This window comes from Perognathus longimembris, chromosome 18 (genome assembly GCF_023159225.1).
Source record: "Perognathus longimembris pacificus isolate PPM17 chromosome 18, ASM2315922v1, whole genome shotgun sequence".
Lineage (NCBI taxonomy): Eukaryota > Metazoa > Chordata > Mammalia > Rodentia > Heteromyidae > Perognathus > Perognathus longimembris.
In genome coordinates this window covers 23,684,479-23,700,927 of record NC_063178.1, presented here as the reverse complement: position 1 = coordinate 23,700,927, position 16,449 = coordinate 23,684,479, and the positions used below count along the sequence as shown (strand labels likewise).

The window sequence follows — 16,449 nt, the reverse complement described above, 5'->3', positions numbered from 1 at the left end:
GCTAGCTTTCTAGCTTCAGGATGTCTTACGTGGAACAACCCTGCCTTTATTGTTGCTATTATTTTGGACTTGTTTTGTTTGGGGTTAAACAAATTAGAATTAAGAATTTTAATTGAGAGTTAATTGGAATTTAATGAGAATTGGATTTAGGGCTTCATACTTGCTATAATTTCTTTTATTTCTTTTTCACATAGTCTCATGCTTTTTGCCTAAGGCAACCTTGAACTGTGATTCCCTCGTGGCTGGTATTACAAGTGTGAGTCAACACAGCTGCACAATAAATGACATATTTCTGTGGTGAATGAGAGAGCAATAGGTAAACAAGTATAATTATATTCAACTTAATGATATGGCAGTACCTCTGTGCTTTTAAGATCTTAGAAGAAAATTCATTGAAAGTAATTATTAAAGTGAGACATGCTTGATTGGGCATTTTTACTTTGAGTTCACCTGAGCCATCCTTTTCAAACCGGAGTTCAAGTGTGCCAGGGTTCAAGGGATGAAGGACATCGTGACTATGGAAGGTGACCACATAGCTTGTGCAAATCACAGCACCTTGGAGAACATACAGGGAGGGGATTTATAAAGATCACAGAAGCAAACACAAACCAGGAGTGTCCCAGACACCCTGGGGCTCACCTGAGCCAGTGTGGAGGGGTCCCCAGACCATGTGTGTGAACCCATGAAATAATGCATTGTCTTAAAGCAACAGTGTTACCAGAAAGTAAACAGGCATTAACAATGCCTTTTTTGGTCTTTTACAGTTGTTGTTGTTGTTGTTGTTGTTTTCCAGAGCTGGGGATCGAACTTGGGGCCTTGTGCTAGCCAGGCAGATGCTCTTCTGCTGAGCCAGATCCCCAGCCCCTAAAAATGCCCTTTTTAAAAATTCTGTGGCACAGATATATTATACAATGCAATGAAAGTCATGCGAATAAAATTTAAACTTTTAACACCTTTCCAGAGATAAAAGTCACATGCTATGCAATTCAATCGTTTCACTGTGCCATGTTATCATTTTTAGTGTATGTTCACAGGATTTTGTGTCATCCCCACAATCTAAGTTCAGAACATTCTTCCCTCTAAAAGAAACTATGTGCTGTTAATGGGTAAGCCACCATTAATCTGCTTTTATCCCTATGAATTGCCAATTCTGAGAATTGTATACAAAGGAATCATATGATATGTAGCCTTTGTATCTAGCTTCTTTCACTTAGTGAATATCTTAAAAGTTCATGTATATGATAATATTTGTCAGTATTCCTTTTTTATGGTTGAGTAGTATTCTCCTGTATATGTGTATATATATACATATGTTTGTACATATTATATATTATATGCATGCATACATATATACATAAGTACATATATACAGGGAAATATTTTATACATAACAAATGCCACAGGGGAGTATTATATATTATGTGTGATATATAATAATATATAACATATATGATTTATATATATACAACTCATGTATACCACATTATGTGTAGCCATTCATCAGTTCAAGAACATTTGGGTTGTCCTGGGTAATATACTGCAGTGAGTATTTGCTACGTGACTCTTTAATGTAAAACTTGGGACTCATGTTCAGTTTGGGCTATGAGTTGTGATTTTAACTATTGGCTCTTCTTAATATTAAAGACATTTTGGCAGGAAAGATTGAGAAGCACTGTGTAAGATGACACTCTCATCAGACTAAGCTGAAAAATGATATTCCCTCTCTCTGCATGGTATATATATATATATATATATATATATATATATATGTGTGTGTGTGTGTGTGTGTGTATATGCATGTATGTGCATTTATACATATATGTCTGTACACACACAATTTACATAAATATTTATTATTGACCTACACATCCTGGAATTGATCTCCTAGTGTCTTTGTATATTTGCTCATAAATTTGCCCGTGATGGTAGTTCTTGCCTTGGACTCCAGTCTCTATTCCCTCTTCTGCCTCCTCAGTAGAATGAGTTGTCCTGTGTGTTGTGTTAATCATTGCCTCCTCTTTACTTTTTATATCACACTGATGAGTTTATAGGTTTATAGCATATGAAATGATAGGCCTATATTTTGATTACTTCCTGTTATTGCCTTTAGTGTCAGGTACAATTAAGACTTGCTTATGAAGGAGCCCTCTTTCGGAAGGATGTGTGTAAAGGTTATCAGCTAAATTCCACTGTACCATCATACAGACTCAGTGTGTTAATTCTGTCATTTAATGGAGAAATGTTGGAAACAATGCCTTCAATTTGACACTTTGCTTATCAAGTTACAATACTGTAGTTAAATAATTTGAATTTCACAAAATGTGGAATTTATTTTTTTAAATAAAAAACAGTTTTAGCCAGAGTTTTTCATATATCGTTTAACAGAGTTAAAGTAGGGAGAAATAGGAAAATCAGAAACATTGCCTGCTCCCCACTTCAGGAAATGGGAGCTAAAGACGCCCAGTTTTTTCAGTATGAAAATTATTTTTTTCCTTTTTTTTAAATTTAATTTTATTGTCAAGCTGATATAAAAAGGGGTGACATAACATATGTAAGGTAGTGAGTACATTTCTTGTCAAACTTGTTACCTCCTCCCTCATTTTTCTCCCACCTTCCCTCCTCTCCAATTCTCTCCTCCAAATTGTACAGTTAGTTTACAACATATTGTCTTATAAGTATCATGTTGCATTGGTTTGCCTTTTATCCTTTGTCTCACCATTTTGATGTCCCCCTTCCCATCCTTAATTCAGATACATTCATAAGGACATGGAAAGACTTGGAAAAAATCATATTAAGTGAAGTGAGAATCATAGACTCTATGTTTTCCCTCATTAGTAATAATCAGTATATGTCTAGGATAATTCTAGCAAAGGATCACAATAGCTCAGTGACTCATACATGTGATTGTATAAGATGGTGTTAAGTGAAATGAACTCCAAGATATGGAAACAAGTGCTTTTTCAATGTTGTTATTTTTTAATGTGCTATGTGAAATTTTTTTTCTTGTGGTCCCTATGGTTTAGCCTCTGTTATCACGGTATTTGATTTTGGCCCCCTGGGTATTGTATATACATATTTGAAAACTAACGTAAAACTTTACAAAATGTAAAGTTTGAGTTTGCTTGCTTGGGTTGGTTTGGTTTTGATTATGTTTTATGCAGGTATTGTGGCTTGAACTTAAGGCTTGGGCACTGTCCCCCTTTTCTGCTCAAGACTAGAATTCTATCCTTGAGCCACACTTCTTGTTCTGGAATTTATTTTTTTATTTATTTATTTTGTTGTGTTTTTTTTTCAACTATGCCGACATCCTGGTATAGTTAACTACTAAGTTGGCATGAACCAGGCCCAGAAGGCCAACCAGTTTTTGTCTGCTGTTCTCCCAGCAATGCAGAGCGTGCTTAGGTACAATGTCCAACCTAGGCAGCTGCCTTCCTCTGGGGTATTTTTTTTTACTTTTTGCTGATTAATTGGAGATAAGAGTCTTATGATGTTTTCTGCCTGGGCTGGCTTTCAACTTGATCCTCAAATCTAAATCTCCTGGGTAGCTGGGATTACAGGAGTAAGCCAAGTCACCAGTGCCCAGCTGAATTTCTATTTAGTGATCATTAATATGAACCATTATTATTTACAAGCTGTCTGTAGTCAGTCACATATTAGTGTAGTTATTTTTAATGCACAATTCTGTCATAATACTGCAGCAACAAGGTCTTCCTTTTGTCTCGTCTCTCAATTACACCCTCTGGTTAGTGGCATGTCTTTAAACCTGGTTTCAGTTATGTGGTTTACTGTGGCCTGGATAAGCTGTGGGTAAATCTTCATCAGTGTTGTTTTTTGTTCAGTTTACTTTTATCATTATTATTATTGTTATGGATGGCCTAAACCTTTCTGCATTTCCTCCCATGAGTAGCTTGGCCTTCAAATTGCCAATAAAGATCCAGGGTTTCTCCTAGCCTGTTAACACGTTTGCCTTATTGCCTTCACTCTTACTTCTTGGGGGATTCGTTCTTTCTCTCTGCCCAGGTGAATGTCTCCCATCTTCATGCAGAGTTTGTGGATTGACGACAGGCACTGCAGAATCTTTCGTGGTGCATTGGATCCTGGCCCTGTCCATCAAGCATACTGTTTCCTTTCTCTTCTTGTTTTTTTTCTCAAAAACATTCCTTCTCTCTACTTCTTCCATTCCATTTGAAAACCTGCCAACATAGTCTCTGTTCTCAGAACAAAAATGCCACCTCTCGTGGTAATTGTATCGTGATTCTTCTTACATCGCTGCTTTTGATCTCTGCCACTATCAAACTTCCCCCACTTGAAGCACTTCAGCTTCATTCTAAACATTTTATTACATGCTCGCTAAAGTCACAAACTTCACCTTTCTTTCTTTTTTTTTTAATCATTGTCTTCTAGGTGATTGCGTGTGAACAGCAGTTAGATACCACTTACGATGCCCGATGTGACACCTGGTCCCTGGGGATCACGGCCATTGAGCTGGGTGATGGGGACCCCCCGCTGGCTGACCTACATCCCATGAGGGCACTCTTCAAGATACCCAGGTCAGGTGACTGGCATCAGGCCCGAGATCCGCAGTGCATTTGTCTTCCTCCAGGCTTTGATGTCTCCTGTTCAATGGGAAATCCTCAAATACATCCAACCCTCTAGTCTAGCTAGGATTACAGGTGTGCTCCACTGGCACTGGCTTTAATTTGGTTTTGATTATCTCTTAAATTTCCTGTCCACACATTTGGGATTATAACACATTATCCTCTGCATAGCAATGCCAGCATCATCTCAGGTCTTACAGCTAGCAAAGTTACTAAAAACAGAGGGAACCTCCCTGCATACAAGCTCCAAGATAGTTGATTAAATTTGAAGAATACAGGAGGAAAATGGTGTTTTCTAATTCCTCTTCTCATTCAGGAGATAGAGGAAACTCTGTACTTCCTGAGCCATTTTAATGGTAAGGTAAATCACCATATTTAATCTAATATTATTATTCTTGGTGACAAGGTCACATGAGAAAAGGAAGACACCACAGATAGATTTTATCTTGGGTACCATTTTGTCAGTGTGTCAAATGATTCTAGAAACTGTGTCAGGTCAGGTTAGTTATTTTTTATTTGTGCCACCAGAGTATCTCCAAAATGAAATTCTGAGATTATTGAGTATAGAAATACTTGAAAAAGAGATCTGAAAAGCTACGTAGTTCTGAGTTTTGTTTCAAAAAAAATTCAAAACCTTTGTTATACCCCAGACAGGCTAATAAGTCTCATAGAAAGAAATTTCCAGGGGACAAGAAACAAAATAAGATTGTTGGGGGGAAAAGAGAACTACTTTTTTTTAATGTACTAATCAGCAATCTCCAAATAGTCAGAAGGATTGTGAAATGAGCTTAGGCGTGATCTAGGATAGATGAGTAGCTGCACTTTTCTTTAATGAGCCTGTACAAACTGTACATTAATTTCATTATAAGCTATTTAAAGAGTGATGCAGAACTGAAGACAAAGTATTTCCATTCCACTAATGAAAACAAAGGGCTGTTAGAATGAACATAAAAGCAGCACTTCAGCAAATTCAGCCCTCATGGTTGATCAATGTTTCTTGATTACAGAGTTAGACCAGCCTCATTTTCCAGTTCTGTTCTTTTGTATGCATGGGTGTGCCAAAGAAGAAAAGATTTGTTCGGCTTAAAAAAAAGAAATGAATTAATAACAAAATCTTTTAAGTGGCATTCAGAGCTTTCTAGCTAATAATACTTTCCAGTTCCTTGCTTTTTGGAACACTATGTGAGACTGGTTTCCTGTCATGTGTCCAGCAACAAAAGAACTCATCACTGCCTTCCATTGTACCCTCTGTTCTACTTTGGAGATTTCCCCTCCTGGAAACAGTTCTCTATCAGGTCACCCCCAGCGCATCCTGGGTAGTTCTTGGGCACTTGCGCAGTGTTCTCAAGAGGAAAAATCTTCACCTCTCTCTTCCTTGTTTCTATCCTACTGATTATTGATATCTTACCTTGGGACAGTCAGGTAAAAGCAATATTGTTTAAAAGAAAAAAGTCCTATCATATCTTTTTAATGAATAAGATGAAAATGTAGTTATATAGCCAGCCACCAGCTGACTGTGTCTATAAACCTATCTACACAGGAAGGCTGAGATCTGAAGACCCCAGGCCAAAACAAAAAACAAAAATCCATGAGACTCTTATCTCCCACTATCACCAAAAAATTGGAAATGGAGCTGTGGCTTAAGTGGTAGAACACCAGCCTTGAGTAAAAAAGCTAAGGGATAGAGCTAGGCCTTGAGTTCACACACACACACACACACACACACACACACACACACACACAATGACATACTATGATCTTGTTCAGCCTTTATATTGGTATATTTTTATTGGTATATTTATTTGGGGCACTGAAATAAAGTTTGTAAGAATCAAAACAAAATTGATAGCTGGAAAAATGGAGTCATCTATTAAGTGCTTTCAGAGACACAAGAGAATTGTCACTTTATATTAAGAATAAAATGCATCGTGGCAATTATCTTTCTTTGAATTGGAGGATGGGCGTCTCCTTACACTGGCAGAACCTGTGGTTGTAGTAATCATGGAGTCTGTCCAGTTCTGCTTCTCAGACTGTACTGCCCTGCCAATGTGCTCTATCCAACCCTGATTCTTATTTTTTCTAGGAATCCACCCCCAAAACTAAGGCAGCCCCAGCTATGGTCAGCAGAATTCAATGACTTCATTAGCAAGTGAGTAACAACAGAGTTGCAACCTTGGTCTAATGGGGAAAGGTGCCTCTTAACCACTGGGCTTCATAATCCTATCCTAGCTAGGTCTTACCAGCTAAGTAGTTCTAGAGGTTTCCATTACTGCTTTTCAAAAGGAGCCTTTATTAGTATCTTCTAAATGTTTAGTGTATTTATCATTGATAGGACAATGACCTCAAGGTCAAGTTTATTCCTCTGTCTCCTGCTATGTTCAGTTCACCTGCCTGTGTGTCTAGGCCCTGGGCGTCTCCCACCTGTGGTCACCTGCCACCTTGTCAGTCATTTATCCCTTTGCTTATCTGCATTGCTAATTCTGAGTACAGCTGGAGAAATTGCATTACAGTCAGTGAATCAGAAAATCTTATTTATAAAAAGCCTATGCATTGGAAAGCCAGGCGACATTTTTAAATTTGATGAATAGTTAATACCAGTGCAACTGCCTCCACACAATTGACTAGAAATTGAGTCTGGCATTTATTATTTTTTAATTTGTTCATTTTTCACAATTTTCGGTGCATTTTCACCCTTAAAAAATTAAATATGGGCTGGGAATATGGCCTAGTGGCAAGAGTGCTTGCCTCGTACACATGAAGCCCTGGATTCAATTCCTCATCACCACATATATAGGAAATGGCCAGAAGTGGCGCTGTGGCTCAAGTGGTAGAGTGCTAGCCTTGAGCAAAAAGAAGCCAGGGACAGTGCTCAGGCCCTGAGTTCAAGCCCCAGGACTGGCAAAATAAAAAATAAAATATGCCACTCATTGTCTATGGGAAGGAGAGGGTATTCAGATTTGGGGACTCTGCTCAGAAAAGGTAGAAAGAGACAAGACGGCAGAAGAAACACACAACTACACCCACTTAACATTCCTATCAATGTTTCTTACCAAGAGTATCTGCTTCTTCTTCTAAAGGCAAGAGACATGGATTTGTGCTGGTGAGAATTCAAGATGGATTGACAAACTCTTCTATAAAGTTGTCACAATGGATTGCTAAGCAGGTCTTATGCATTATTATCTTTAATATACTGCCATCCGTTTCTCGAGTCTCTTGAGACCATTACTGGAGATTTGAAAGGAATCTCCCTCGCTCACAATGTTTGCCTTAGTTCCGTAAGATCTCTCCAGACAGATCCTGTTGGAACCTGATCTCGCTGACCCGTTTCTCAGTGACCTAGTTAGCAGTCTGTCCCGTGGGCCTTTCAGGCTGCTGCCTCCCATGAGTGACGTGGCCAGTCTCACTTAGCTTACTTACGTTGACGTGTTCTCTCCTCATCACTGTCACGTGGAGTCTAACAGAGCACCAGTACACGCGGGCTGCTGGGAAAAGTTTTACTTGAATATGAGTCTCCTCCAAGTATGTAGATAGGAGGGTTACACATGTCAGAAACTGCTGTGTTCCGTTAAAGTAAATGAAGCTATGAGACCATTGTTCGTGATTTCAGGCATCATCATGCTTGTTTCTTAGCATATTTTAGCATCCCTAGGAATTCTGTTGTTGTTGTTGCTGCTGTTGTTGTTGTTAAGCCCAGTGACATAAATTGCCAAATTATCATCTCAGGAAGACCAACAATGCAGATTACCAGTTAAGCTGCCGATGGCAAGGACATGGTGCTCTTTCTCTTTTTCCTATTCTTTTTGTTTGCTTTTGAAGTAGTAGGGATTGAATTCAAGGCCTTATGCCTGTGAAGCAAACAGGTCTACCACTTGAGCCATGCTGTCAGCCCTTCTGGTTTTCGTTTTTCAGATAGGGGTCTGGTCATAAATTCACCCAGGCTGGCCTTAACCTGTGCTCCTCCACGTCCAAGGACCTGTGATTATAGGTGGGCACTGCCATGCTCTCCCCCCACCATTTCTTAATATCCTAAGTCGCCTCCAGTTTCTTCCTACTTGTGGAGCCTCTGTATTTGAGTCTGAAATACAGAAGTTACTAGAGAACGTCTTAGAAAGTTATATAGTTTAAATTCATATCCTTTGGGAATGTGTGAACTGACTGCCATTCCATCAGCACATACCACATGAAAATAATCACACTTCAAGCTGGGTGCCAATGGCTCACACTTATAATCCTAGCTACTCTGAAGTCTGAGATCTGAGGACTGTGATTTGGAGTCAGTCTGGGTAGACAAATCAGAGAGACTCTTACTTTCAATTAACTACCAAAAAGCCAGGAGTGGAAGCATGACCCAAGTGGTTGAGAAAAAGAAAAAGATAAGCGGGAACTTGAGGCCCTGAGTCCAGGCCTCAGTCTTGATTAAAACAAATAACCATGCTTCCTCATCCAGCTGACTCCACCTTGGAAATCCTCCCTCAAAAAGTTCTTTACACTGATCTCAACTGCTTCTCTCTTGAACCCACCAGACCTGTGGTGAGAGTTGTTTGGGATTTTTTTTGTACGTGGGGTTTGTTTCCCCTCTGTATTCACTGAGAACAAGCCAGATCTCTCTTTCCAAGTATTTGAAGACAGCTGTCACTGTTTGTTCAAACTCACCTCCTGTGATTTCCTAGCAGGCACTCCAATCTACTCGCCTTCTCTTTTCCTGTGAATATTCTCTAGTTGAAGCTAGTGACAGGTGTATCATCATTCATCAGTCCACCAAACCGTCGTAAAACACACCAGCAGATGTGGGATCCAGACAAGCTCAGCAACTGAGCCTTCTTGTGGCTCTGAAGTTTTCTTACTGGGAAGAAATGGTTCTATTGAGAAGTAAAAGCACTGGGAGAGGAAACAGAAGTCTGTATTCATTTTAGATAAGTGCTAAGACTATAATGACTTCCTTGTCATTGGACTTCAGCTGGGAAAGAGGCTTTGCAATGGCGACAAGGGTTCCTTATCACTCTGCAGTGATGCTTGCCAGGAGACCAAGAAAGTGGTAATTGAGTCAACAGTGGGTACCAGCGTGGCCTCCTCGCTTGCGCACTTTCCCAAACATTCAGCCATCCCACTGAGCTTTTCTGTTTTTTGAGATGTGCTTCAGCTCTCGGAGAGCAATTTATGTGTTTGGGTTTTTTGTTGTTGTTGTTGTTGTTTTTTAGGAATATGAGTAACAGCTCCCAAACCCAGACTTATTTCATAATTGGATTTTTCTCTTTCTTTTTTCTCTTCTTTTCTTGGCCAGTGCAGGTGCTTGATTAAAGATTATGAGAAGCGTCCAACAGTGTCAGATCTTTTACAGCACAAATTCATTACTCAAATCGAGGGCAAAGATGTGATGCTACAAAAACAACTAATGGAATTCATTGACCTTCAACAGTGCATGGAAATCACAGGAAAGGCCAGGTAATCAACTGAGTCCCAAAGTGCAAAGATTATCTAAAGACTCAAGGCCATTTTTGCCATGGCACTTGCTAAGGTTGAAGAAGAGCTCACTGAAGTTCTCTGGTTGTGATTTAAAGGGAATGGTATTTGCATTATTTGCCCAGATCAAGGCCTGTGTTACAAGTGAGATATTTTGCTTCTTTTACCCTTCGGGTCTCTTCTACCAGTTTTTAACCCTAGATTTTGAGATATCCTATGGTTTCTGTCCTCATACATGTAATGGGGTTGGGGTGGTAGGGGTATCCCACCAAGAGTCCACCACTCAGAGACAGCCTCAAGTTAAAATGATGCATTTATTGGGGAAGTTCCGGATGGACCGGTCCCAGGTTTCAGAAAAACATATAACACAAAACAGGACAGTGGCGCAGAGACTTACTTCCGGAAGACTTCTAAGTACCTACAAACCAATTCAGCTCCAATGGAGAGCTGAACTGGGACACCATGGGGACGAGACACCAGACTCGAACATGTGGCATGGCATAATGGCGCCTGAGCTGGCCTGCCCCTAAATAGGGTCAGGTCAGGGGGCAGGGTCACAGGAAGCTCCCAGTTCCAAGCACTTGACAGACAGGTTCAGTAACCTATAGGGCATGTGCCCTCGCCTGTCTCTTGGGATTCAGGAACACCCATTACCTGGGGATGGGGCTTTCCTTCCTGTAGGAAGATGCTAGAAGTACCACATGGTCAAGCTTGCCACGTGGCCAATAGGGCGCTGGCCAGATCTGACCTCCATATTACAGTACACAGTGTATATATTGTCAGGTTCACCATAATGTTTATTTTGTTTTAGACAATGTCATCTTCATCTCTTTGGTGTTGTTGTTGGTGGTTGTGGGGTTGTGGGGCTTGAGCTCAGAACCTGGGAGCTGTCACTGAGCTTTTTTGTTCAAGGCTAGTGCTCTATCACTTGAGCCAGAGCTCTGCTTCTTCATCATTTAAAAAAAGAAATAGTACTGGGGATTAAACCCAGAACCTAGGGCCTCACAGTTGGTAGGCAACTGCTCTACTATTTACAGTACAACCCTAACCCTTTTGTTTTGATTTCATTTTTGAACAACCTCAAAGTTATTATACTTCTACTTCTACCTCCCGTATAGCTGGGATTAAAAGTATGCACTACCACACCCATCCCTATCTTTGTCTTCTTAATTCTATTGTATTTTTTGTCCTAAGTATGTGTTTGGACAAGAAGGAAGTAGAGCTTGAATCAGGAATCCACAACACCCTCCAAATCAAAGATCAAAGGAACAGGGAAGGTTTTTCTGCTCCTAGCATCTGTATGTTAGTGTGATGTATGCAGACAAGAAGCAAGAATCTGATATGCCACTTGCTTACAAGTGTCTTCATGAAGATCATGCACAATTTGTCATACTTTTGACATTGGTAAAATTGGTTCCAAACCTGACTATACTAAATCAACATAGTGAGCTCCAAACTACATATCTTGTGTTTGTGATGCTGTCCCTTGGAAATGAAGTATGTGTTTGGCAGAGTTTAAAAAAAAATGATTTGAACCAGGCACCGTTGACTCACACCTGTAATCCTAGCTACTCAAGAGGCTGAGATCTGAGGATTGCAGTTCAAAGTCAGCAGGGGCAGGAAAGCAATGAGACTCTTATCTCTAATAAACTACTCGAAAAAGCTGGAAGTGGTGGTATGGCTTAAGTGGAAGAGTGCTCATCTTGAGCAAAAAGAAGCTCAGGGACAGCACCTAGGCACAGAGTTTAAGATCCAGGGCTGGCAATCAATCAATCAATCAATAAGAAAAGGCTGGAAGTGGCGCTGTGGCTCAAGTGTTAGAGCACTAGCCTTGATCACAAAGAGGCTCAAGGAAAATGACCAGACCCTGAATTCAAGCCCCACAACTGACAAATAATAAGAATAACAATAACAATAATAATGATTCAGCTTTAAAGAAAATCTCCAATCATAACTTGTATACCACGTGAGCACTTTAAACTTTCTGATGGTGGGGAAAGTGTATGGAGAAATTGTGGGATGGATATATGAACTTTCTGAAGTTACTCATAATGAATTCAGCTCTCCTGAGAATGGAGATACCAGTGTATACAATGACTATTTTTCATTGAATTAAGTTTGACAGTGTTCGAATAATGGTTGAATCAGGAGAAACTTTAATATTTTTAAAGGCTTATTTTGACTCCACCATTTAAAAGTATTATATTACCCAAGCCAGATGTAGATGGCTCACACCTGTAATCCTGATTACTCAGAAAGCTGAGATCTGAGGATAGAGGTTCAAAGTCAGCCCTTTGCTCCTTAGACCAAAAATACTGTGCATTTTTGTGGCACTCTTGATCCATATGTATGGTTTACAAGGCAGAGTGTAAAGCAGCTATGAGATGGATTTCAAAAGATTAGCAAATGAGAGAGGAGCTGAAAAGCTCTTCAGCTATTTAGTGTTACAAGGGCCTGACAGCCTGCTATCAACTGTTATTAGGTGCAAGATTCTTGTGGTACAAATTCACTCAAATAGGATTTTAATTTTACATAACAGAACAATGAAGAGAAAAAAACAGAAAAAATCAATAAGAAGTTCTAAAAGGATCCTTCTGTGCAGTACAATGCATGACTCCATTTTACTTTCTCTTTTCTAGGCAAGATAATTTTTCTCTAATGGGTTTGACTGTGTCATGGTCAGAAAAGCTCCCACTTTTTGAGAGTCCCCAACTTTCTTTAGTATGTGAGGCTTCAGATGCTGTGTGAGTAACTCTTACAGGAGCCTTCTTTTGTGTGGTATGTGTGTGCATGACTATCCTGGAGCTTGAACTCAGGCCTGGGAGCTCTCTCTGACCATTTGCATTCAAGGCTAGTGCTCTACCACCTGAGCCACAGCTCCACTTCAGCTTTTTAAACTTTTTTTTGGTAGTTTATTGGAGATCAGCTGAGGCTGATCCTCAGATTTCAGCCTTCTGTGTAGCTAGGATTATGGGCATGGACCCCTGCACCCAGCTAAGAACCGTCTTTGTAATCCCCATGCTTCAGAGAAACTTTAGAGTCAGCATCTCCACACTGAGCTTCCTCTACTCCACCCCCATAAGCTCCTGGTTCCTTCTTAGTAATGACATCACCACTCATCTTCTTATGACAACCAAAAATCTAGGGATTATCTCGCCAGCTCAGATCTGCTTTCCATGTTCAGTCCCAAAGCAAGCTTGATTTTGTAAGCCCCTGTTCAAACCAATACCAACTGTAACATTATCTTGGCTACTACAGTATAGAAATCATAGATTGACATGACAGTCAAGTGTCTCAATATTTATCGAAGCTATTGTGTAAAGTGCTAGACGAAGATTTTTCATGTTAAGTCTAACAGTTGAAGCCTTTATAGAGTTTGTGCTTGGGGCCTACATTTTAGTACAAAAGAATAAGACAAGCATGTAATAGACACAATACAAAGTAGGAAGTTCCAATCCTACAGCAACAAAGATACAAAGAACATCTAGGCCCAGTTTAGAAGCAGCGCCATATTTCTGCTAGGAGGGGCAGGAGAGGTTTGTGACGGCACCGCAAATGGGGTTTCATCTTGTGAAAACAGAGTTACCATAGGTAGCACATGATTAGCAAGCAGTGAGAGCAGAGAGATACACTCACAGAAAGACAAGTATTTAGTCAAAGCTACAAGGGAAATGCCCTTAGGATTGAACTCTGCAGAAACCAGACCATATGTAGAAAGCATTAAAATTTTGAGATTTTTACCTATATTTTCCACAGAAAAAGGAAGCAACCTGTCCCAGCTCCTCTGCATACCATCCTTCTCTTGGTTCTAAAAGTAAATTGTAGATACACAGCAATAATGATGGATGCATTTTGCTCATTCTCAATATAGCCTTTTTCTTGTTGAGTTTCCTCCTGACCTTCAACTTGTAGTTTTAGGAGCCAGGGAAATTGGTCATCACTGTGCTTAATTATTACATATCTATTAATGCCTTTGACTGGTACTTGTCCTTCTTCCATCCTCATTATAAACAATAGTGGGTGCCCAAACTTCATTACAGACATCTGGATTCCAGCCCCTAGCCTAGGTGACTTGGTGGCCACTCTGCTGTCCACAGCACGAGCCAAGGTGTGGATTCAGGGTGCTTAACTCAGTGTACAGCAACTCTTAACAGCTTCCTAAATCAGGCAAGATCTTTGAGCATCTTAGACTCAAAGCAGAAGCAGGGCACAATGTGGAAGCAAGACAATTTAGAGTCTGCTATTATTCCAAGAGGAATGAAAATGTACAACAATAAGCTCACTCACTAACCAAACAATTACTTTCCAATTCCAGATATAGTAGCTAAAATGAAAAAGACTCACTGCCCCCCCCAAAAGACAATCTTAATATTAACAAAGGCTAATGATGAATCTTGCTTCAGATCTGGTGTAAACCTAGTGAGCTATGATAGGAACAGCAGTTACTGGCTAGTGTAGATATTTTAGGATAAGAAATCTATCAGCATGTTTTTATGTTTGTCTGGGTTTTCTTAAATTGGGTGTATATATGTGCACCTGTGTGGTTTTCATGTCTGGGTGTATGTTTATATTCTATATTATGTTTATTCTAGAAGCTTTCAACCTGATCCTGGGTAAAAATAAGGGGTAAAGAAAGGAATTGTCCCTTAACTGCTAGAAGGAAAGGTCTCCTAATGACACAGGAAGCTACAGGTGACATGGGGAGTAATTGGGCTCTCTTTAGGACCAAGAAATTTGGGGAAGAAATGATAACTTAACTTTCTTCCTTTGAAATACTCCTTTACACCTGTTTTTCTTCTTTCCCATCCAGAAGAGTTCCCAGAATAAGAGCTAAGTAGCTTTTCAACAGTCTCCAGTGATTTTAGAAGAATTAGGCAATTGAGGAAGCACTCCCTAGAGAAAGCCATGACACATTGCTGTGAAGTACAGGAATTCAAGCAGAAAGAGGAAATTGCTAATATGTACAAAGAAGCTGTAGATATTTTAATTCCAACAGTAAGTCCTACTGATGCTTTGAAACAAAAAAGAGTGAAAAACCATCAGGTTCCTATGATCTGCCCTCCATGTTGGATCACAAGGAAACTGAGACCAGAGGGAAAAACGGGCTTTCCCTGCTGAAGCCCAGAAGAGCTGGGCTCAGAACCCACTCATTAAACCACCTTTTCTGTTTGTCCAGAATGAATCATGCAGTCACGATTGTCTTACCTTATGGTAGACTGCTTATTTTAGAGATCAGAAAACCAACTAAGATTCTTCTGGGACAATAACCAGTTAATGACCACCCAGAGCTATAACTCCAGTCTCATTTTCAGACCAGTGCTTTTATGAGTTTCTGTATTCCTGACTAGTAAGAGAAATGAGCAGTTGCAAAGTAGTTAATGTGCAGGGTTTTTGTTTTGTTTTTTGCTTGGATTCCTTGGGTTATTTTGCATGCTTTACTTAGGAGGGACATTTAAACTTAAATATAGCCTGTGTCAGATATAAGCAATCAGAGCTTTCATTACTGAATAATATATTCACCGGTTAAAAAAATCTTCTTTCAGATTTTTCTTTAGACTTAAAAAAATTATATATATATATATATATATATACACATATACATATAGTAGAAACAACTGAGTTTTGAAATAGTCCTCTCACTTATAGCATACTTGAAATATTTGGAATTAATCATTCAGGGACAAGAAGTGGCATGTTGATGTGAGTGTACACAGTCATGCATGTGATATTTTTCACTTCATGCTTTAACTTTAGTTCATCTTAATCATAATTCCAAGGTGTTGTGTGTGTGTGTGTGTGTGTGTGTGTGTGTGTGTGTGTGTGTGTGTGTGAATATAGCAGAAGTAAAGCTGTAGTGTTTGGAGACCTAACCTTAAATACTGACAAGGTCCACCTTGTGTCTCTTGAAAATCTCTCCAAAAGCCCTTGGACTGTCATAAACTGAGTAATTGCCAGGCTCATCCTCAAGGCTGATCTTGAGAGCACTCTGCCGGAAGACCTCACCCCCTTAGAAAGATTTGACCATCAGGCCTGACCCAGTCCTGTCCTACAGGCATCCCAGCCATTTGTCAAGCATATGAGTGAAACACCAGGCCCCTCCATGGCCTCTGGTTTATCTGAATCCACTTTAGCAGTTTTTGAGGACAGTCCCATTTTCATAGGATCACATTTCTTCCTGAGTTCTAAGGTCCTCCGTGTTGTGGTGTGGCCAAGGCTGAGTGTAGGTGATAATTTGGGGGTGGAGAGGGAGGAGGAGACACAAGGTAGTTGTTTCCTGTCCGTCACATCCCTAGTCCTCTAAGAACATTTTTCCCATTGTGTCAAATGCCTTAGTTTAAAAAAAAAATCTGCTGGATGCAATTTACTGGTAATTTTTGTGCTTTGAAGTGAA

The 16,449-nt window shown here is 39.8% G+C and overlaps 1 protein-coding gene across 1 annotated transcript in view; it reads left to right on the top strand.

Annotated features, from left to right (window-relative positions):
• Positions 1-16,449, top strand: part of Myo3a (myosin IIIA) — a 138,481-nt gene that overhangs the window by 33,367 nt on the left and 88,665 nt on the right. The window contains exons 6-8 of the mRNA XM_048367605.1: positions 4,405-4,550; positions 6,682-6,747; positions 9,885-10,040. Of these exons, the coding sequence (XP_048223562.1) occupies positions 4,405-4,550; positions 6,682-6,747; positions 9,885-10,040 (368 nt within the window). The remainder of the gene's footprint in view (positions 1-4,404; positions 4,551-6,681; positions 6,748-9,884; positions 10,041-16,449) is intronic.